Source organism: Orcinus orca, chromosome 12 (assembly GCF_937001465.1).
Source record: "Orcinus orca chromosome 12, mOrcOrc1.1, whole genome shotgun sequence".
In the NCBI taxonomy this organism is placed as follows: Eukaryota; Metazoa; Chordata; class Mammalia; order Artiodactyla; family Delphinidae; genus Orcinus; species Orcinus orca.
The window spans coordinates 51733083-51754725 of NC_064570.1; the positions used below are offsets into that span (position 1 = coordinate 51733083).

The 21643-nt window shown below is 40.7% G+C and overlaps 1 protein-coding gene and 1 long non-coding RNA gene across 5 annotated transcripts in view; one reads left to right on the top strand and one right to left on the bottom strand.

Moving 5' to 3' along the window:
* Window positions 1-380: 380 nt before the first annotated feature.
* The window catches only part of CRYBG1 (crystallin beta-gamma domain containing 1), a 206463-nt gene continuing 185200 nt past the window's right edge, over window positions 381-21643 (bottom strand). For all 3 annotated transcript variants that reach the window (XM_049695279.1, XM_049695280.1, XM_049695281.1), the window contains 9 exons: window positions 16558-16684; window positions 16327-16359; window positions 15288-15400; window positions 13596-13725; window positions 10294-10433; window positions 8543-8666; window positions 7718-7876; window positions 5895-6057; window positions 381-2276 (listed from right to left, as the gene is read on the bottom strand). In XM_049695279.1, the coding sequence (XP_049551236.1) occupies window positions 2188-2276; window positions 5895-6057; window positions 7718-7876; window positions 8543-8666; window positions 10294-10433; window positions 13596-13725; window positions 15288-15400; window positions 16327-16359; window positions 16558-16684 (1078 nt within the window). In that variant the 3' untranslated portion in view covers window positions 381-2187. The remainder of the gene's footprint in view (window positions 2277-5894; window positions 6058-7717; window positions 7877-8542; window positions 8667-10293; window positions 10434-13595; window positions 13726-15287; window positions 15401-16326; window positions 16360-16557; window positions 16685-21643) is intronic.
* On the top strand, window positions 2272-17064 carry LOC125960650 (uncharacterized). 2 transcript variants are annotated; one of them, XR_007470527.1, is made up of 2 exons: window positions 2272-4127; window positions 7096-17064. It is a non-coding gene; the product is annotated as an uncharacterized LOC125960650 (long non-coding RNA). The 2 variants fall into 2 exon arrangements; XR_007470528.1 differs by having other exon boundaries at window positions 7099-17064.

Consider the following 21643-nt stretch of genomic DNA (forward strand, 5'->3'; position numbering starts at 1 on the left):
TCATTTGTAGTGTTGCATGAGGGTTTTTCTCTAGAATTGCTGTTCTCACCAGTACAAATTTACCTCAAAAGCAAGATGTTTTTCCAGGTGTGAATAAGCCACTTTTGACTTCTCTGAATTCAACCTCAGCTCTTTCTCTTTGAGGCCTCCCAGTGGTAGTGAGGGGCATCTCTCGAGGGACCCTCATGTCCACTCAGAAAAGTGGAGTGTGCCCCTTCACCACTGAGTCTGGAAAGAGGGTAGTCAAAAATCTCCCCCTGCTGTTATTCTAGCAGCTCTGAAACCCACCTTGTCCAGATCAGACATTTGTTTCTAATCTGCCTGCTGACCCTCTTTGAAGTGTTACGAGGGCTAGAATGGACTCTCTCAGATTTCATCAATACGGTTAACCAGAAACAAGTTTATTCAAGAGATAAATTCAACACAGACTAGACAGTCTTACCCCACCTTACTGCAGTGAGACACACAAAGGCCTAAGGCCAGAGCTGTGCACCCAAGAACAAGACGCGTGGCGGCTGCTGCCGGACGTGTGCGAGCATCTTAAAGCTGAAGGTAAACTACTCTGATGGCCGCCACTGCCCACCACAGGCTCCAGAGGATCAACATTTTACAACTGGAAACATACGGAGTAGCTGAAAAGGAAACAAGATTTGTTCTTCCAAGCACCAGTGTTCAGTGACGAGGACGACGACATGAGGACAAAAAGAGGAAGCGTGTATTCAAGGAATGTTTAGCAGTTTTGTTCAAACTATGACCAGCACTGAGGCCAGCGAGTGTACAATCAGCAGCTAAATAGTTTCAATTCCCACTGAAATACTTGCTGTGTCTTAGGGTTCTCAGATCTGAGGTTTGGCCAACTAGGATTGCTTCAGTCTCCTTTCTTTCGCTTTCTGGAGAGAATTGCTGGTCATCCTCTTGAGCCTCCCACACCTCTCGTTTCTGCTCCCAGAAGTACATGACCTGAGGCTGTCCCCCAGCAGTCACAGCAGGTGCGGGGCTGTGGAGCCTCACAGGGAAGGCAGCCCCGTGCCAGTGCAGCTGGACAGGGGGGCAGGAAATTGGGCTAAAAGACCTGAGTTTAGCAAAGGCCTGCGTAACGCTGCTTCAGAACCACCTGTAGATGAGGATGGGCTCATAAATTAGGTCATGGTAATACTGTTTCAGTAGCATCTGCAAGAAAAGCACTAAACAACACTCACATGTGACATTCTAGGGTGGGTTAAAATAATCCAGATCCTGCTAATAAATGTTAGCAGACATGGACATGCTATCTTTGTAAATTTACTAATTTTTTTAAAATATATTTTTGGCTGTGTTGGGTCTTTGCTGCTGTGCACGGGCTTTCTCTAGTTGTGGCGAGCAGGGGCTACTCTTCCTTGCGGTGTGTGGGCTTCTCATTGCAGTGGCTTCTCTTGTTGCGGAGCACGGGCTCTAGGCACACGGGCTTCAGGAGCTGTGTCACGCTGGCTCAGTTTTTTGTGGCACACGGGCTTAGTTGCTCCGTGGCATGTGGGATCTTCCCAGACCAGGGCTCGGACCCGTGTCCCCTGCATTGGCAGGCAGATTCTTAACCACTGTGCCCCCAAGGAAGTCCCCTAATTTTTAATATGAACAGAAACATTTTGTTTATACTTAGTTGCTTAAGGTAGGTCTGACTAGATAAGGCTTTCCCCACTTTGCTATATGGCATAATTAATAAGTCCAGAAATCAGAAGATCAAGGACCAAAATTACAGGCCTAATAAACTATTTCTTCTCAGATGCTGAACAGTCTCCTACCTTACAAACTTGAGCTTCTGTCCTTCCCTTTAAAGTGTACAGGACTTGTAGGTCTGCAAGGTCGGTAAGTTTGTTCTTGTTCTCTATCTTTGGATATAATTTAAAATGTACATAGTCTTGCTGCTAAGACAACCTGTTTAAGCAGCTACTGAAAAGAAATGAAAGGGATGAAACAAGAGGAGGATAAATGACTGGTTTAAAACGATTACAGTCTTTTGAGAAGATGAGTGGTTGTCCTGGCCACGGTGGTGCGATTCAAGAGAGAATTTAGAGCTGTTGAAGGAGCAGGTCCACTTTCTTCTTGGTGCTTCTGTCTGCAGCCCTTGTTTTTTCTTTTTTTTTTTTTTTGTTTAAATAAGGTAGCTGAAAGACCTCCAGAAATATTCCTCCTGCATTCTTTAATTCAGGTCTATAGGACCATGGCTTCCCACACTTGTGTTGACTTCTCTTTGCTGACACTGTTGAGGATAAGGTGATTTTGATCATACTGTGTACCCCCTGAAAGACAGAAGAGGAAAACGATAGAAGGAAACATGCCCACATGAAGAGGCTGTAGCAGACACAGTTTATCACAACACCAATGTAACAAGAGCAAGCAAAGTGTAAAACTATGTGCCTCGAGGAGACAAAGCAGGGAGGAAAGCCCAGAAACGCACGGAGGGCTGAGAGGCTCCCGCCTCTGGGGGGCGATGTGTTAAAGCCCCATCATACGGCACCGGCAGGGGGTGGGGGCAGAATCTAGAAATGGGAAAAGGAGTAAAGAGATTGTGACAAATATTCAGTGTGGGATTGTGGATTTGAGGTACCAGCAAAATAAGCAGGCAGGCCTGAGTAGAATAGTCATCGGAACAAATTTTGCATGAACAATGAAAAATAGTTGTATTAGGTCAAAGGGGAGGTCTGAGTGACACCCAGAAGTATAGGCAGGGCAGCACTCCCACTTCTGGGAACCCACAGGCTGTGGTGTATAAAAATTCATAGCATTTAACATGCTGCGTTCCATCAGACCGTAAAGCTAGTATGGTTTCCCTTTCACCAGAATATTTTTTTCCAAGGGTGCCTACTAGATATTTCAGATTCTTTAGCCTCATGGCCTCTTCTTTCAATGGAGACGTATCATTAACAAAAGAAAGGGTCATGTGATTGTTTTTTCCAGTGTGGAGTAAACAGATACCTTATCCTTTTCAGCATAAGCCTCTGTACCAACGTCATAGCACCAAGGACTCCATCAAAATTACAATCTGTTCAACTCACTGCAGGGTAAGTGCGACTGGTATTGAAATCATACTGCAGCCTCAGGCCAAGAGGAATTAGATGTTCTTATTCTCTTTTAAAGCATTTACAAAACATCCAAAAGGTCTGAAAACTTACACAATAGATTTTGATAGGGATGAAATCATCTCTTATGCATGCCCCTCTTCTAAGAAATTGGTTAATCATCATGATAACTAAGAGCCTCTGCACAGCTAGGTATAGAATACAAAGGCAAGGTGCCCTGGGCATTTTATGCTTAAGTCTGGAAAAAAAAGTCACCACCACCACAAACCCCACCATCTCCACTGAGACACAACACACTCCACTCCACTGAGATTTCAGCAAATATTGTCTTAAGGTCACAATGTCTTTTTTCATTCTTCAAGATTATAGTATCTTAAACATACTTTCTGTGTATATTACATCATAATTCTAATTAGAGTCATGATGACTAGAAAGTTCTTGAGAAATAATCTGATTCATTCTTTGCCTTTGGGGAGGATTAAAATCCTCACAGACTTTTTTAAAGTGAGTGTGAACCAGCTTACACTGTTGTTATAATGTCTTTGGTCTGGAATAATACACGGATGTCTACCAAAACACCAGGAGATAGGTTAAAAGAAATAAACCTTATGGTAATATTAGTAGGTAACAAATGGTCAACAGTTGTAGCCAGTGAAAGTCAGTCTCCTATTGAGGGATGTATTTCTATCCCCCTTGCACAGTATGTGGGATGTGTGGCCCTACTCTCTCTTGTCCACAAGATGGCATCATTCTCCCACATTCTGAGACATTTAAACTAGTTTAACAAGTGATTACTGTAGCTACCATACTCGATATACTGAGAGTTCACAAACATACACAACAGTAGCCTTATTCCAAAGGCACTGGACTAATTTATATTGCATTTTAGGAAGTGATCTTGGCGGTTTCAAGCGAAGCCCTAAGGAGGAGGCTCCTGAAGTCCCACAGTCCTTTTCAGAGTCGAAGACTAGAAAGCCAGGAATCCTTACTCCTGGTCAACCGCCAGGGTAGCAAGTGGGGGAAAATCCCATATCCTTGGCGCTTCCAGAATGTAAGCGCTCTGAAGCCAAGGTACTGTCTTTTTTTTTTTCCTTTCAGTTTGATACCCCCAGTGTGTGGCACAGAGCCTGTCACATATTGGGTACCCAATAAATACACGTTGAAAGAATAAAAGGAATGCTCTAAGAGACTAGCTCGTAAAGATTACAGTGACCTTAACCCTGCAGTGACCTTAACCCTGGACATAGGAAGCTGATCACATCTGTAAGAAACATGAGTCCGTACTTTCCCCAAAATCCATGTTTCCAATTCAGTCTAGTCACATTCCTTTGGCTTCTCTGGAGGTTTTGAAACTCTATCTTGTATAGACTGAGGCGCTCCAGTTTAACAAGTTGTTCAAAATAAGAATAAAATGATAGTGACTCTTAACAGTTTGAACCTGCGGTTGATCATCTATAAAATGGGTATCTTACTTGTGTACATACTGACAGACCTGTCGTGCCAGCCTACAATGCATTTGTCTCCTGCTTGTACTTTATACACTGTACAACTTTGGGCCCCATCCAGCCTGGAGTTAGATACTGCTTAGTGGTGCTCCCTAAATGTAGTGCCCTGCCTTTGCCTCATTAAACTTAGTTTGCCTCTGAGCACCTTTCAGTTCCTCAGATTCTTTGTAAATTCGAATCCCATTGTTAGGTGGCTTGGCCACTTTTCACCAAAGCCCCTGATGGAAATGTTCAGGCTTATTCTCCATCTTCCACAAAATTTATTTTAAAACCAGGTTGCAGCTGTTTCTTTACCACTCTGTCTTAATTTTTAATGACAGCTTTGGCCTAGAACCCTGACTCAGGTAAAATTGAGCCAACTTTCTAGCCATGATTTAAAGTGGTGTGTGGTATAGTACGGTTCCACTAAATTGACGAACATAACCACACTGGTTTCCTGATAGGGGACAGAAAGTCTCCATTAATAATTTGAAGCAAAATCACCCCATATGACATGAATAAAACACACCATCGTCATTTGCTTGTCTATAGCAACAAAGGTTCACTGAATTCCCATGTCTACTTGAGGTCAGTGTTTTTTGCTTTATGTTGTTTTAAAATTATCATCAGTAGTTCTCGTAGACAGGCAGCATGGGCATTACCTGGGAACTTGTTAGACATGCAGATTCTTGGGCCCTACCCCAGACCTACTGAATCAGACCCTCTGAGGGTGGAACCCAGCAATCTGTGTTTTTTAACAAGCCCTCCAGGGGATTCTCATGCAGATGAAGTTTGGAAACCCCTGGCCTAAATGTATTTGTTCTTCCCCAAGCACCATCAATCGGTTTGCTCTGGATTACCTTCACTGAACAAATGTTCAGTTGAAATCTTTTTGGCTATGTTGTTTGTTTTAATTCCTTTTCAGTCTTAGATCTTTACAATGAAAGTTTACATGCGTGTACATGAGAATCATCAACTCTACAGACTGAGGTCATAGCCTTTTAACTTGTGGATTTTAGTCTAACATTGTTACAATAAATGGTTTAAAGTCGGCCCATGTCCGGATTCCACCTCAGCACTTAATGGGTGTGAGATTGTGGCCAAACTGATTAACTCCTCTGAGCCTCAGTTTGGAGGCTGTAAAGTGGGGGGAGGAGGCATAACACAGGCCTCTTGGGGCTGCTGTGAAGATCACGTGAGATAACGTATGTACAGTGTATAGCATTGAGGCTGGCACGTAGTAAGGGATCACTTGCTATTAATAATAGTACATGCATCATTTTCAAAAGTAAAGAAGAGCTTTTTAGTTAACTAAAGAAGACACAACAAAGAAAATAAAGGAAACGGTCCTTACCTTTGATATCTAAAACTAAATGTGGCTTCAGCTTGCTATAGATCCTGCCGTCAGACTTCATGCTCCAGAACTGACTGTCGATGTTCTGTTCGAGTGCCAGGCCCAGTTTAGAGCCAGAGGTTACTAGGTTCCCCACGATGGTCAGGCAGCAGTCTTCTGCTATCTGCTCAGTGGAAAAGACAAGGTATCGTAGACACGGGTGGATATACATTCAGCTACCATTGTAAGCAATTTCCTGTGTGAGCTGATTTTTAAAGTTATCTTAGTTCCTAGCTTCATTTATACCCCACATGAGGAATTTCAGCTTTTAGCCATGGTAACTGGGATCAAACAAATATTTATGCCCTTCATTTCAGATAACATGTGATAGAAAGTTCTCAATTCTTGTCCATTAAGAGATTTATGCCCTTTGTGAGGCCCTCTGTCTTATAAGTAAGGGAAGCCTCCTTAGAACACTAAAAATGCCCATCATGATATTTCCCCCCAGAAATCACCATGATCTGAGGCTGGGTCTGTAGCTAATCTCCCCGATGTATCCATTCCACTCAGCCTGACCCTTCCGGAATATGACTGCATCTCTAATTTTGAAGCCTGCTGTAGCACTGAAGTTGCTAAAAGGGCATTTTATCATTTTAAAACTTGGAATTCCATTTACTGATTTGTCTTGTCTTCCTTCATGAGAAATGTCTAAAATTTTCTAAAAAGGCATGCTATCCAAGTATAAAAAGAGAAAACATAAATGCAGTAGAGTGTGTTCTAATGCAAAGATCTTATGGGTCCTTCTATGAAGTGAATCTACCCTTAATGTAATATAAATAAGGTACGGTAGTCATGTTCATATGGCATTCACACATATTGCTATAGAAAATGCTTACGAAAAGTGTACTGTTCTACAATATATTCAGATAAAAGGATGGTGATAATCTAGGACACTTTCCTTTTTCTCACTGACCTACCGAATTCAAAGCTGTTAAAATAATATCACTGTAATGTTCATTAGAAATAATTGTTGAAAGATGCCATTTTCTTGAATTAAGATAATTCAAAGGCAGAAGTTTGCTTTTTCTATGCCTCTATATTAGTTACTTCTGTTTCTCATGCTATTTCTTCTATGCATGTCTAAATAGTACTTCTGTTTACTGAAAGGATGATTCTCCCTCAAGCACAACAGACCCAATTAGCAAGTTGTACTTCCTTTCAGCAGGGCGTAATGCCTTCTGCTGACTCACAGGGCACCAGGATTAAAAAAATCAGGAGCAAACAGTCAAGCCCATAAAATCAAGGAGTTAAAATGAGTACGTACAATAGAAGTGTGAGCATCTCTCACAAAATCTTACAGCACTCAGCTTTTAAATGTGCATTGTGGCGGGAGTGATAGGAGGGAGATGGGCAATTTTCCATTTTACAACGTGTGACAATTAGGAAATGGACTGTGTTGTACACAGGGTGGTTATCTCTTCACGCTTCAACCTAGTCTGTGGGGTCCTCCAAAATGGAAACAAACCAAGAGTGATCTGTGTTGATAATGATGGGGCTTATAAGTTTATTTCTATAACAAGTAGGTTAAGGAAAAAGGGGAGGGTAACACAGACACTTGCTTTTTCTATTACTGTATAAAAATCAAGTATAGATATAAAGATTCTATCTTGGATCAGTGCTAGATTTACCTCCCATTTGGTTCCTAGACAGGTTCTATCAGAACTAAGAAATAGTTTCATGAAAAACCTTCTAACTTATTTCTGAAAATGCTCCAGGAATCATGAAGTAGCATCTACTTGAAGAGAGATGCTACTATAGACCCTTGTCTAATCCAGAAAGCTCACCCTGCATTTGAAGCATCCTTCTTGATACATCCAAATCTGATCATCAGCACCGACATCCTCCATGGCCTGTATTCTGAGAAGCTTCAGATCCTCTAAGTTTCCATTGGTTGACATGAATAACCCTGTTGCTTTGTTTCGAAGTCTGAAATAAATTCGTTTCTAGAAGACAAAACCCCAGCAATAGTCATATACAAGCTGTACTTCAGAAGCACTGAACAAGTATCAGTAGCAGGGGCAGGATCCCAGATGAGGCTGGATACGGGAAAACTGCTGCATCTGAGAGTTTCAGAGGCTTTAGGATTTTCTCGATGAGGAGAGGTTGACAGAATTCCAAAGTGCCTGGGGCTGGGAGCCTGCCTATGGACAACCCAGGGCTTGGGACATACCAGGTTTTTTGTTTGTTTGTTTGTTTTGTTTATTTTACAGTATGCGGGCATCTCACTGTTGTGGCCTCTCCCATTGTGGAGCACAGGCTCGGGACGCGCAGGCTCAGCGGCCATGGCTCACGGGCCCAGCCGCTCCGCGGCATGTGGGATCTTCCCGGACTGGGGCACGAACCCGTGTCCCCTGCATCGGCAGGCGGACTCTCAACCACGGCGCCACCAGGGAAGCCCCATACCAGGTTTTGATGTCAGGTGTAATAACATTTCTGAAAGCAGTCACAACCTTCTGGCACCAGAGACACAGCCGAAATTCAGAAATTCTCGGGGGTGGGGTGGGGGAGAAGCCAATTTCACACTTAAAATTGAAACTAAAAAGTTAATTACATTTACAAAAAAGATTTCAGAGAAGAGTCTATTCAAAGCATGTAAAAGAAGAAAGTACCTGAACAAAAGGTCGTAGAGAACCTATTTGGTGACAGCCACTGAATTCATACCAATTAGGTACTTCTGCTGGTGACAATAGGAACTGTCGACCCCTGTAATTGCCATATTCATAAGTAACCCATCTGGAAAACAAAAAGAGATAACCACAGTAAGTAGCAATATCCATTTCACAGTGGGCACCAATTATATTTTCAGAACACTTTGATTTTTAGACTGAGCTTTTTATTTTTAATTTATTTTTGGCTGCGTTGGGTCTTCATTGCTGTACTTGGGCTTTCTCTAGTTGCGGTGAGTGGGGGCTACTCTTCATTGCGGTGCACGGACTTCTCATTGTGGTGGCTTCTCTTGTTGCAGCATGCGGGCTTCAGCAGTTGTGGCTCATGGGCTGTAGAGCGCAGGCTCAGTAGTTGTGGCACATGGGCTTAGTTGCTCCATGGCACGTGGGATCTTCCTGGACCAGGGCTCAAACCCGTGTCCCCTGCATTGGCAGGCGGATTCTTAACCACTGCGCCACCAGGGAAGTACCTAGACCGAGCTTTTTATACTTTAAATATACGTTGGAGGATAAAAAAAGGAAACTACCTTATTATCAGAAACAGCTACAGCACCCATGTCTTGACAAATAGCAAATTCATGGTACATGAGTATTTATGCCCAAAAGTTCCACTCTTGAAGAGAAATAGGTAAGTTTTTTCTTCAATAAGGTAATAACTAGAGATAGTCTTTTAGCAGGACAGCCCAGTACTTCCTGTGAACTTTACATAAAACATCTTCAGTTGTAGTAACAGACCTTTATTTAAATGGTTAATACTTGTAAAGTTCTTACACAGGGTGCTATATAAGGGTTAGATAAAAATAAATAATAAAGTTTTATTTAAAATGAGAGTAATCTTCCTCAATCCAGAAAACTACTAAAGATGCTCAGGTCTCTTCCACACAGAGATGCTGGTACCCACACCTGAAGTCTGGGTTCCAGCGCAGACCAGCATGCAAGCAACACAGCAATCTTTCTCTCTGGTTGATGTATTACATCAAGGTTCTCTGTTTTTAACCCTGCAACTCTAAAATGTTATCATCGTAGTCATTTTATCATAAAAACAAAATATTAGTTTAAACCTGTTGGAAAAAAAAGTCATGCATAAAATTCTATCAATCACCCTAATAATCCGAATTTGTTTTTTAAATAGCTAGAGTCCTCTCCACCATTTGATGCCTTCAAACTATACCTGCTGTTCTGGTGAGTGAAAGAAAAATACTTTTGTAAAAACACATTACATTGATAGTCCTTATTCATTTTTACATCTTAATTTCAAAATTATTCAAAGTTGAGAAAAATCTTCCCATGTTGACATTAAGTCATTTTGCCTATAACATCTGCTAGTCACTCCTAGCTGAAGGAAAATCCCAACCCTTACTCCAAAATCAAAGGACTTGGTCTTTCAAAAGGATAAGCAAAATCAGTTATCTTTCCTACTTGCTAAGGAAGTGCTCAATTTATTGCAAAGCATTCGCCTAGGAACTTTGAGAGTCCTTATCTTAAGTAAACTAAAAATCTGGATGAAGAGATGATGTCCCACACATGGCTCTTCCCAATAGGAAAAGTATACTGTGAGGGAACATAAATATTAACCCTTACAGAAAAAAAGGGGTTATACGTCAATTTGGTTAAGGTAACAGAGAAGAGAAATATGATCAAACTTAATTTTTAAAATCTATTTTATTGAATAAACAAGTAGGTAACTCACTTACATGCCACCAATCACCTGAACAGAGCGTATGCGCGTGTTGAATCCTAGGGATTGGAGATTAACTATTTCTGTACTAAATTCAATCTTTTTTCCTTTGAAGTCTTCTCTTTCAAAAAGAATAATTGTTGGTTCAGACAATTCCTGTTTAGGAACAAAAATAATATTCTGTTACTCATCCTTGATACTAATTCGAACTTAACATGAAAATCACCTTGTTACAAGGACAAAGCAGAAGATCTGGCTGGACTTGGCCTGCTCATAAACTCCCTTTTCCAGCAACGTCTGGGTGGTTATATACTCCAAAGCTAAAGCAAGGAAGGATGGAGGGCAGAAAGTTTTTCCCTTAGTAGAAAGGCAGGTAAATATAAAGTATTATAAAACGGGGCAAATATCCCAGGCATAAAGGAACAGGTATATATGCCTGGAATATCAATTCTAATGGACTTTATTTTCAACTTTTCTGTTTTCTATTGAGATAAGAAGGGGCTGGAAAGTCAAAGACATAAATGGCGAGGGTCGGGGGCTGTGGTGATCTTTGGGGGTCTAGTGGTAATCTGCCTAATAAAGGAAGCTTCCCCTTGTATGCATTTTCAGATGTCTTTTTTTTGTTGCTTTTAACTGTCAATAAGACAATGATTCTGTGTATTCCCAAACTTTCCTGTAGGAATAATTGTTAGGAGAGAAAAAATAGGATGGAAGCCCCAAGTTCAAGTCCACTGATTTTCAGAAAAATGAGAAGTTGGCAGCTTATGCTTGTTTTTCAGATTACAGACCCTTATGACCCTAGACTAAGCTCTGATGATGATAATCCTAAAATCATAAATGATACATGAAAAATTCCCTAACTTGCTTAAAGTTTTGTGACACCTTACTGCTTCATTTATGTGGATGTGCTCTGATGTGTAGAAAGATCTTGACCAATAAACAGAGCAGATCAGTGTGTAGACGTGTTCTATATGGTCTAGAAATTAGGTTATATAAACCATACAAGAAGGAAATGACAGAAACTGTAGTAGTATTGCTACTTTGCACGTTCACTGCACTTTTCTGAGATGGCATGCTAAAACGTTCCAAGCACTCTAATCTAGCGACAACAACCAAACGATTTTGAAGTACTAAGTCACAATTAAAATATACATTCTGAATATGGGTAAAATATTCATTTCATCATAATCAAAACTTAAAAGAACATCATCTGTAAATGTCAAAAGTGATGTGAGCATATATGCTAAGTTCTGCTTGAAGGAAGGCATTTGAAAGCTTTAAATCTAAAGTGGGTTTGTTTTTTTTTTAAATACTTGTAGGTTGCTTTTAGAATTCTAAGCAGGTTAAATATCAAATTTTTAGATATTTTATTATTTGTAAGCTAATGAATCTTACCACATCATTTTATGTTTCACTGCTACTATTTTCACATCTCAAGGAAGGTCAACATTTTCGTTATTTGAACGGGCAGGAGGGGATGAGAAAAAGCCAACTCACATATGTTCCTTCTACCTTTAAAGCTAAAATCACCAACTACATATGTTTAAAGCTACCAAAAACTAACAAATACTTCCCAAACTGTCAGATACACCCAGACTTTAACATCTGAACATTATCTTGCAGTATTGTTCTATCGAATATTGCTTTGTCTGCATTAATATTAAAGATCTCTGGTCAAAAAGGAGCACTATAATCTGGATTGGCACATACATGAGAAACTGAGAAAAGTCATTTCATTGCAAATCTCTAAAACAACAGAGGAATAGATTTAAAAACTATAAGGAATTTCTGCAAATCAATAACAACAATGACGGGAAACTAAAGAGCTGGGCAAAGGATATAAATAGGCAATTCACTGAACAGAAAACCTAAATGACTAGTACGTATATGAGATCTCACCAACAGTGAAATGCAAACTAACACAACTTCTACCCCATTCTTTCAAACTGACAAAAGTTAGAATGTCAGAGAATACTCAATAATGGCCATGATGCTGAAAACGAATCCACATGCACTGCCAGCAACAGTGTAAAGTGGTGGAATTTGGCAGTACTTACTGAAGGTTGCATATTCACGCATGTGAGATCCAGTAAATCCACTCTTTGTTTTTGGCTGCACTGGGTCTTCGTTGCTGCCCACAGGCTTTCTCTAGTTGCGGCAAGCGGGGGCCACTCTTCATTGTGGTGGGCGGGTTTCTCATTGCGGTGTCTTCTCTTGTTGCAGAGCACAGGCTCTAGGTGCGCGGGCTCTAGAGCACAGGCTTAGGAGTTGTGGCGCACGGGCTTAGTTGCTCTGCGGCATGTGGGATCTTCCCGGACCAGGGCTCGAACCCGTGTCCCCTGCACTGGCAGGCAGATTCTTAACCACTGTGCCACCAGGGAAGTCCCAATCCACTTTTTAATACGTATCCCCAAAAGATCACAGGGTAATCCATTATGCTGTATGTACATCTAGTTAATGATTCCATATTGTAAACACATATTACATCATGGGCACCCATTAGAATCAATAACTAGATGTACATACAGCATAACGGATGGCTCCCAAAAAATTTCATGTAAGGAGAGATGAGAACTATAGCATAATACTGTATATAAATTAAAAGGCTGTATACATATTTTTAAAAACATGTATTTTACAGGAATATCCAAGCTGTACTCCAAACACATTAGAATGGGTACCTCTAAAGGTAGAGGTATAGAAATAGGGCTCAGGGGGACTTCCCTGGTGGTCCAGTGGTAAAGAATCTGCCTTACAATGCCGGGGACACGGGTTCAATCCCTGGTCGGGGAACTAAGATCCCACATGGCGCGGGGCAGCTAAGCCAGCGCCCTGAAACTACTGAGCTCGGGCGCCTCGATGAGAGAGCCCGAGTGCCGCAAACTACAGAGCCCATGCGCCCTGGAGCCTGCACGCCACAACAAAAGATCCCGCATGCCTCAACAAAGATCCTGCAACTAAGACCCGATGCAGCCATAAATAAATAAATTAATTAATAATAAATAAATAAATCTTAAAAAAAGAAATAGGGCTCAGGTGTGAAACGGAAAAAAACAAGACGGAAGGGCCTTGAACTAGCCCATGATTGTGCACTGTGCACCATGACTGACCCAACACTGCCCCTGAAGTCTGAGAAAACAGCAAACAGTTTACATTTTAAAGATCTGGAAAGAGACCAGGGTAGAAAGTTGTCCACGAAACTATTTTTTCTGCCTCCAACTCTGTCCTGAGTAAGCCTGCCTGCTGGTTCCCTTGCTCTGTCTGTCAGCTGTGTGACCATACATCTCTGTAACGCTATATTCACCCTGAGATACTTACGACATCTATAAAACGAACAGACTTGAAAGTTGCTTCAGGCAGACATCCCATTGCAGACAGCGAAGGATAGTGGCCTTCCTCCAACACGTACTGATTACCCGAGAAATTTTCTCCGTCATATGCAACCCAGCTATAGAGGAAAAACCACACACACACACGTATAAAGTGTAATTTGAGTCTTCCTAGTCAAGGAGTCTGAATTTAGAGGTAGCTGCCATACAATAAACACAACGCTTATGGCTAACAGTGTTCTCTCTGCAAAAATGTCTGGATATGTTTACTGCATTTCATCTTGTGGCAACCTAATATTCGTAAGTCATTTGGGAAATACAACTTTTTTCTCCATGAAATGATTAATGCTTTCACCTCTCCACCTACCAGCATTCCTTGCACCTCTCATGGTGCCACCATTCTCCCAGCCAAGGTGGTTCTGTCAAGCCCTTGAGTCTTCGAGTCTTTTCTGAACACTCCTTCAACCTTCAGAGCTAGTCAGTCACCTGGGTCTACTGCTTCCTCCCCAGATTTCTCCCTCACCCCTTTATCCTCATTTCCAACACCTCTGCACTGGGCCGGGAGTCAAGATACCACAGTGACTTAGACAAGTCACTTAGTCTCTCTAGCACTCAGCATTACTGACAAAATGGTGACTTATCATGCTTCCCTAGAGGAGGTGGGGGTCTTTTTGTTTTGTTTTTGTTTAACCCAACACATACTTATTGAGGAATAACTGTGTGTCAGGTATTTTTCCATTGCTGGGGATATAACAAGACAAAGTCCCTGGTATCTTGAAGTTTATACCCTAGTGAGCTGAGACAGACAATAAATGAATAACAAAAAAGTACATGCCTGGTAGTAATAAATGAAGCAGCATATGGGACAAAGAAAAACTAGGACAGAGGTGCAGGTATGTGCTAATAAACAGTGAAGCTTTATATAAATCTATGCATTTGAATGCAAAGCCGGTGCTCTTTCCACTTTGCATTGCCAAATGGCATGATGGTGCTGTTTAGCCCATGAAGAACTATACGATTAAAGGCATTACTACTACTACTACTGCTACTACTACTTCTTATTATTCAACTTAATTCATCACCTTTTGCACAGATTGCTCCAAGGGTTTCCTGATCCGTTTCCCTGACTTTGAGCTCCTTGCCTTGCCCATCTTGTGTTTTCCTTTGGCATCCATCCAAATTCATATGCTCAGAAGAGTCATCACCTGAGCCCACCCTCCCTGTCCAAACTCACTTCCCCTCCCCCCTGTACAAAGCCCTCCCAGCTAGAGAGGGTGGTGTGCCCCTCATCAGCATCTCCACCCCAACCATGCACTTGCCTATCATGCAGAATGCCTGCCCTACTCCTACCCACCTGTAAAAAAAAATCTATCTTGGGAGGTCCTTAGAGATGATCTAAAGTCCCTTTACAGATGACGGGAGAGGCCTAGAGAGCAGAGAACCTGGTCTGAGTCCCATTGCACAACGAGGTGGTGATCTTCAACTTCTCCCACCCACACTGATGTCCATGTACTCTGCCGCCCAGCACTCAGTGCTCTAAGTCCACTTCAGTACTCACATGGTCTTGTACTATGTGGTGGTCTCATAAGGTACCAGGCTCCTACAAGTGTATTTACTTGCTGATACGTGAATCCTGTTTTCCCCCACGGGTTGGGCTCTGCCAGTCCACTGTTTTGCTTACCTGCCTCCTAAAACTCTGCAAGACTTGGCAGAAAATGACTCATCAATTTGACTTGTTGTTTCTTCAAAACACTGACTGCGACCTTGAAACTGTGGTTCCGAAAACAAGTGAATCTTTGAAAAAGTAAACAGAAATACATAAAATTCTTTTCCTAAACACATTAACTCATTCAGCCTCTGAAATGATAACCAGACATGACCTGCTAACTTTTGTTACTGTAAACTGGTATGAATTTTATAAAACCTTTAATTTTTTACTTCTACATTAATGATCAATTAGAAATACTTTGGCTGCACCAATCGTGATTGTTTAATTTCATTCAGAGACATCAAAGGATAGTCCAACAATAGAGGCAGCTTTCTACAGAACACCCTCTTGTAACAAGCTGCCAGGCATTTTAAAGCTTTACTGTGGCCAAAAGTAATTGTTCACAGTTCTAACATTTACAAGAAACTATATTTTGGAAACATGTAGTGCAGTTTTCCTCCCTCTCAATGGAAGCTACCTGCTGACTTATTAGACTCTTTTGTATGCCAATAAAGGAGGCTACAGTGGTGTTTGTGCCTCTGTAATTATGGCTCTCTGAACACTTCCATTAAAAAGTCTTTAACAAATTTAACACTTCAGTTGATACAGAGAGTCAGCATTCAAAAGGCTTAAGTGAGACACCATATAAAAGACACTATATAAAAAGCCTAATGCAGACACAGCAAATACGAAAATTCATTTTACTGTTTTCCACAATAACTCTACGCTATTGTTTGAAATACTAGTCCTAGTGTATTAATGTAAAACTCTGATCCACTGTAATGATATAAAAATTTAACTTTACATAAGAACATTTTATAAGAAATATTTAGATATGGGTCAGTGCTATCAATTAAGCCTTACTGTAAACTTAATTTTAAAATACAGTTATGCTTTCAGGCACAAAAATGGGTAAAACTAACAATATGTTCCCAAATGTATGATGTTTTACACATAAATTCAGCTTTTTAACAGAAGGTTTCTAATTATGAATGATAGAATGTTAAGTTACCTGATTTTGTCTCCCTGGTCTGGTGAAAGAATCCTAAGAATTTTTAAAGAGAAGAGAAAAGGAAGTGAGTGGGGCAGACATCTTGCAAATTGTTCTGTGGGTCATTGACAATTACCATTAAAAATCATCTCAGGATAGTTTCTATAGTTAAGTATTACATGAACCAGAAGCACACATTAAGGGAATCCAAAATTCAGTTAAATATTCTCAGAGAAAAATGTAACTCCTTACCAAACATATGGGTTGAACAGAAGAGATCTTACAATTTTTGCCTCCCCAGTCCTCAAAGCTGGTATAAAAGCCTTTATCCAGTATATACTGTTCTCCTGTGAAGTCAGGATTTTCATAGGCCACCCATCTAAGGAAACAAAAAACACTGACTTGTTATAGTTCATAGTTTACATTCACAATAAAACTATCACACCCAGGGCTTCCCTGGTGGCGCAGTGGTTGAGAATCTATCTGCCTGCCAATGCAGGGGACACGGGTTCGAGCCCTGGTCTGGGAAGATCCCACATGCCGCGGAGCAACTGGGCCCGTGAGCCACAACTACTGAGCCTGCGCGTCTGGAGCCTGTGCTCCACAGAGAACAAGAGAGGCAGCGATAGTGAGAGGCCCGCACACGGCAATGAAGAGTGGCCCCAGCTTGCCACAACTAGAGAAAGCCCTCGCACAGAAACGAAGACCCAACACAGCCATAAATAAATAAATTAATTTTAAAAAATTAAAAAAAAAAAACTATCACACCCATTTGGATAAATATACATTGTACAGCAACTTCCATTTGTTTTACTAATAAGTAATCTGAATAATTTTTCTGGTTCTCCATTAATCTTATAGGAGCAGATAGATTTGTCTGTAGGATAAATCAAAGTGGCAAGTGAAAGAGTATCTTTACATGAACCTTTTGGTGTTCTCGCTTATCAAATCTTATTCCCTGAGAAAACTCCAATAAGCCCATTTCTCTATATTTCTTTCTAATTCTATTCTAAGGAAACAATTTGGACTTTAAAGAAGTAGCTGTAAAAGTTCTTTTAATAAACAAGTCTTTTTGTTATCAATATTAAAGTATTTTTCCAGAAAGATACTACAGGAAGCTATGTCTCTATTACACAACAAACCACACTGGAAAAAAAAAAGCTGACATAAAAAAATGCTTAAAAAAAAAAGATAATAAAACAGCTAAATAATGAAAATTTTGTTTCAATCAGGATTTCCAACATGACACAACTATGTAATAAGCAAAATTGAACAAACTCTTGAGAATACTAAGAATGAATCTCTTTTGGAATGTTTTCATATTTATCTTTTAAATGATCCACACTCAGAGAGGAAAATCAACAAATTACTGATGCTATTTCTTATACAAAGATAAAGTCTTTGAAGGGAAAAGAGTTTTTCAATTCTGTTATATTCAGGAGATACTGTTTTCTCCTCAGTTAATTCATAGCCCTATACTGATCCTCTCACAGCTTAAAGAAATAATACCTTTATGCCCATATATATGCTCAGAACTTTCCAAAATGCATTCACATCTATTATCACATTTAATCTTTTAGGGATGTAACACAGAATAACAAATAATAAACCTGACTTCGTATTAGATCTAGTCCTTTAGCTCTAACCTTTGTGCTCTGTTGCCTGTGCTTAGTCATGCTGGCTCTGCACCTTTATAAAGGAATGCTGCCTAGTGCCTGAAATATACATGATGGTCCATTCTCAAGGCTCTGACCTTTAAAGCTTTAGTGTAAAACTTCCATTCACATAGAGATAAATCAAGTTGCAGAACAGAAAATAACAACTGTCTTGTGGAGGTTTCTAGGAACACTGTGACCAAACCTACGTGGACAGCTGCAAGAGCAAAGGATTCCAGCACCAAGAAGTTGGCAACAACCTACCAAAGCCCCTCGCCTTTTAGTATAAAAGAAGCCTGAATGCTAAGTCGGGGAGGATGGTTCTTTGGGCCACTAGCCCACTATCTTCTCCGTCTGCTGGCTTTCTAAATAAAGTCACTATTCCTTGCCCTAACACCTTGTCTCTCGATTTGCTAGCCTGTTGTGCGGCCAGCAGTACGTGCTTGGACTCGGTAACAGGGAGGTACTGGTTTTCACATTTTACTGAGAAGAAAACCTAAAGACAGAAAAAGTAATTCATTTATTCATTCAACAAACTGATTGGCCGTTTACCATGTGCTGGGAACTAGACTGGCACTAGGAATGCAAGATGAAAAAAAAGACAAAATCCTTGCCCTCGAAAGTTCAGAGATGGGTACGGAGCATCACGTGGTATTATTTGTTGGTGTTTGTTTTGAATGGGAAGTGACCTGTCAGTTAGTGGCCAGGGATGAATGAACCCTTGACCAAGTCTCCTGAGGCTCACCAGGTCTCTTCACCTTGTGACCCGAACTGCCACCTACCCTTGTAGTTTTTTCATTTACCATTCCATTAAGCCATACCTAAAACAGCCCACAGGCTTCACAATGACAACAGATTACAATTTTACTATCTAAAGGGTTTGACTTAAAAACTCAAGTGCAGTTATTACTTGGAAATGAGCAGCCTTCAAGAAGAACACTGTAAAAATCTCAAGTGATAATTAGCTACGGCAGCTAGTATCTGTGGACTCATTTCTGGCCAGCTGAATGGAGAAACTGCTAGAAGCACCAATCACAGTCTATTTCAGAAAATGCCGCTTTCCCACTTCAGAACCTCATTAGCAACTTTAAAATCCTATTCTTCAACACTGTGAAGTGAGGAATTAGGAGGCCTGGTTCTAGGTGTGGTCATGACATTAACTTTCAGATAACTTTAAAGAGGTCATTTAACCTTTGTCAAAGTCCGTATTTTCATTTTTAAGTAAGGGCATTGACCAAGATCCCAGTGTTGACAGGATGGGAGGCTGTACAGCTCACAGGTGCCTCTGTGTGTGGCCTCTGTTCACACAGCCTTTGGCTTATCACGAGTCATGAAGAGAAAACAAAGTGGGGGGCCCAGAACACTGCTATGTGGGGAGGAATTTCTGCAGAGCAAGTACATCTACTTTACAAAAGCCAAGACCTAAAAAAAAAAATTAAAGAGGATAAGACATATCACAGAAAAGTAGTCTTGGCAAGGCTCTGGGTCTATAGCAAGTAAGAGGGAAACAGAGAGGGTAAAGTCCTTTTTGCTTGATTGTTTGATTTTAAGGTTTGGAGGGAAAACAGCCAATGAGGAGGGAAAGTCTGAATATGCAGGAGAGAAGGTGACAACTGAGCAAACCTTGGATGACACTTTAGCCAGTGCTTTTTTAAAAAAAAGCACAACTGTGAGTACTATATTTCCCTATAAAACAAAATAAATTACCTGTAAGAAAATACCCAACACCCAAGTATGCCTATCTAACCCACTGAAATTGAAAAAGGAAAACCATTTATTAAAATGTCACTTGAATTGACAATAGTGTTGTTTTCCTTCCAAGATGCAGCCCCCAACCCAAAATTCATTTCTGAGCTTCTCTGGTATATCTATGATCTAGAGTCTACTTATAACTTACACCTGAAACTCTTAAGAAAAAAACTCCTTCCTGTCCTTGTTTAAGCATATTCCGTACATGTGAGTCAACACTTCTCTGTCTATACGATTGCCAAGTATAAGTACAAACAGGTCTTAGCCTCCTGGGGTCACTGCTCAGAATTTAAGGGCAGCAGGGCAAACCTGCCCTTCTGTGGAGGGAAAAGGAAAAAACTCAAAACCAACACTTTTAAAAAAAATCTGGACTCTAGAAATATTTCATTTTTCTCTGAGTTTTAAAAAAATCAGTCCAGTTTCCACTACTTGAACAAGAGGACAGCACAGAACTAGAAAATGATTAGGAGGGATGTGTAAAGGCATCTCTTTTGATGTTTCAACAAGAAACAAAATGCGGTTCCTAAAACCTCATTTGCTGGATTTGTAAGGATGCTTCCTGAAGGCTGTTCTCAGTTTCAGAGCTAATAATGAGTTTACCACCCAGGGAATTTATTACGCATGTGATAGTGGCACATCTCAACCTTCCTATCCTGCAGGGCTGAACTCCAATGCTACCTCCTCCAAAGTCTTCCCTGTGTCCAAACTGGAAATTAATCTCTCTCTGCCGTGGATCCCCAAAGCACTTAATCTTTCTGTATTTTGTAGCAATAATTAGGTTTCATATAAATACTGTAACTTCTTTGAGGATGTAATACAATGCTTTGCACATAACAGACCTCAATAAATATTTAGCAAACGATGGACTGAATGAAATATGAGGAAGCAGCTGGCCCTGGTAAGTACAGAAGCGCTTCTATAACCACAGAATTTAAAAGGAAGTTGTGTGTGTGCGCACACATGCATGCCTCCTTTCAACTTCCTCCCAACAACAAAACTCAACTGCTACAACCGCCCCCCCCAAAAAAAAGCCTAAGCCAGGAAATGTAACTAGAAATAACTAAAAATAGAAACATATAAAAGCAACATTTTATAAAGGAAAGGGATTTTAAGTAAGGGTTGGATTAAAAAGAGACTGGCTCCAGGCACAATAATTCCACAGGTGCTAACAGCATAATCTACATAAATGCCCTAAGGGAATCCCTCCCAGCATCCTTTTGCTTCCTCTGCTAGGGTACATGACTGGGCTCTGACTAATGAAACCAACACACCTGGTGAGTATGAAAATGTGCAACTGTTTCCCTACATTGAGTTGGTCATTGTATTTTCCCTCTAAACCAACACAAGAATTTAGTGAACGTGACTAACACTAAAAGCATATTACATTGTAGACACATCTCAAATATCCAGGGCTATTGTGGGAAGCCCCTTGAAATACAGTAGAGTTGAGGTTAGAATGACGCATAGTCTATGTTACTCATAGCATAAGAGCCTAACACCAAACATTTTTAACAGAATCAGTGTCAAATGATTTCATATGACCATTTAAGAATACTCTCACTTATAACAAATTATAACTGACATCAACCTGGACCATAAAAATAACTGTATAACTCACTTTAACAGACATCTGCTTTTGCCAATCCAGTATCTGTACCCACCCTTTCTGATGTGCCTGGGGAACTCCTCAGCCCTATATACACTAGTACTCCCCATGGGACTGACCCTATATCTCAGCTGCAGGGCTGGGCATGTAACACAGGCACAGCCATCTCCTTGGCTACAGCAATTGATTCAGACAGGTGCACATGACTTAAGCATACAGAATCAAAGTCAAACCTGGAACTTCTGTGGGAAAGAGAAGCTTTCCCCTAGAAGCAGTGAGATTTGAGAACAAAAGCAAGATTCTCCCACCACAGGTCCCAGATAGAAAG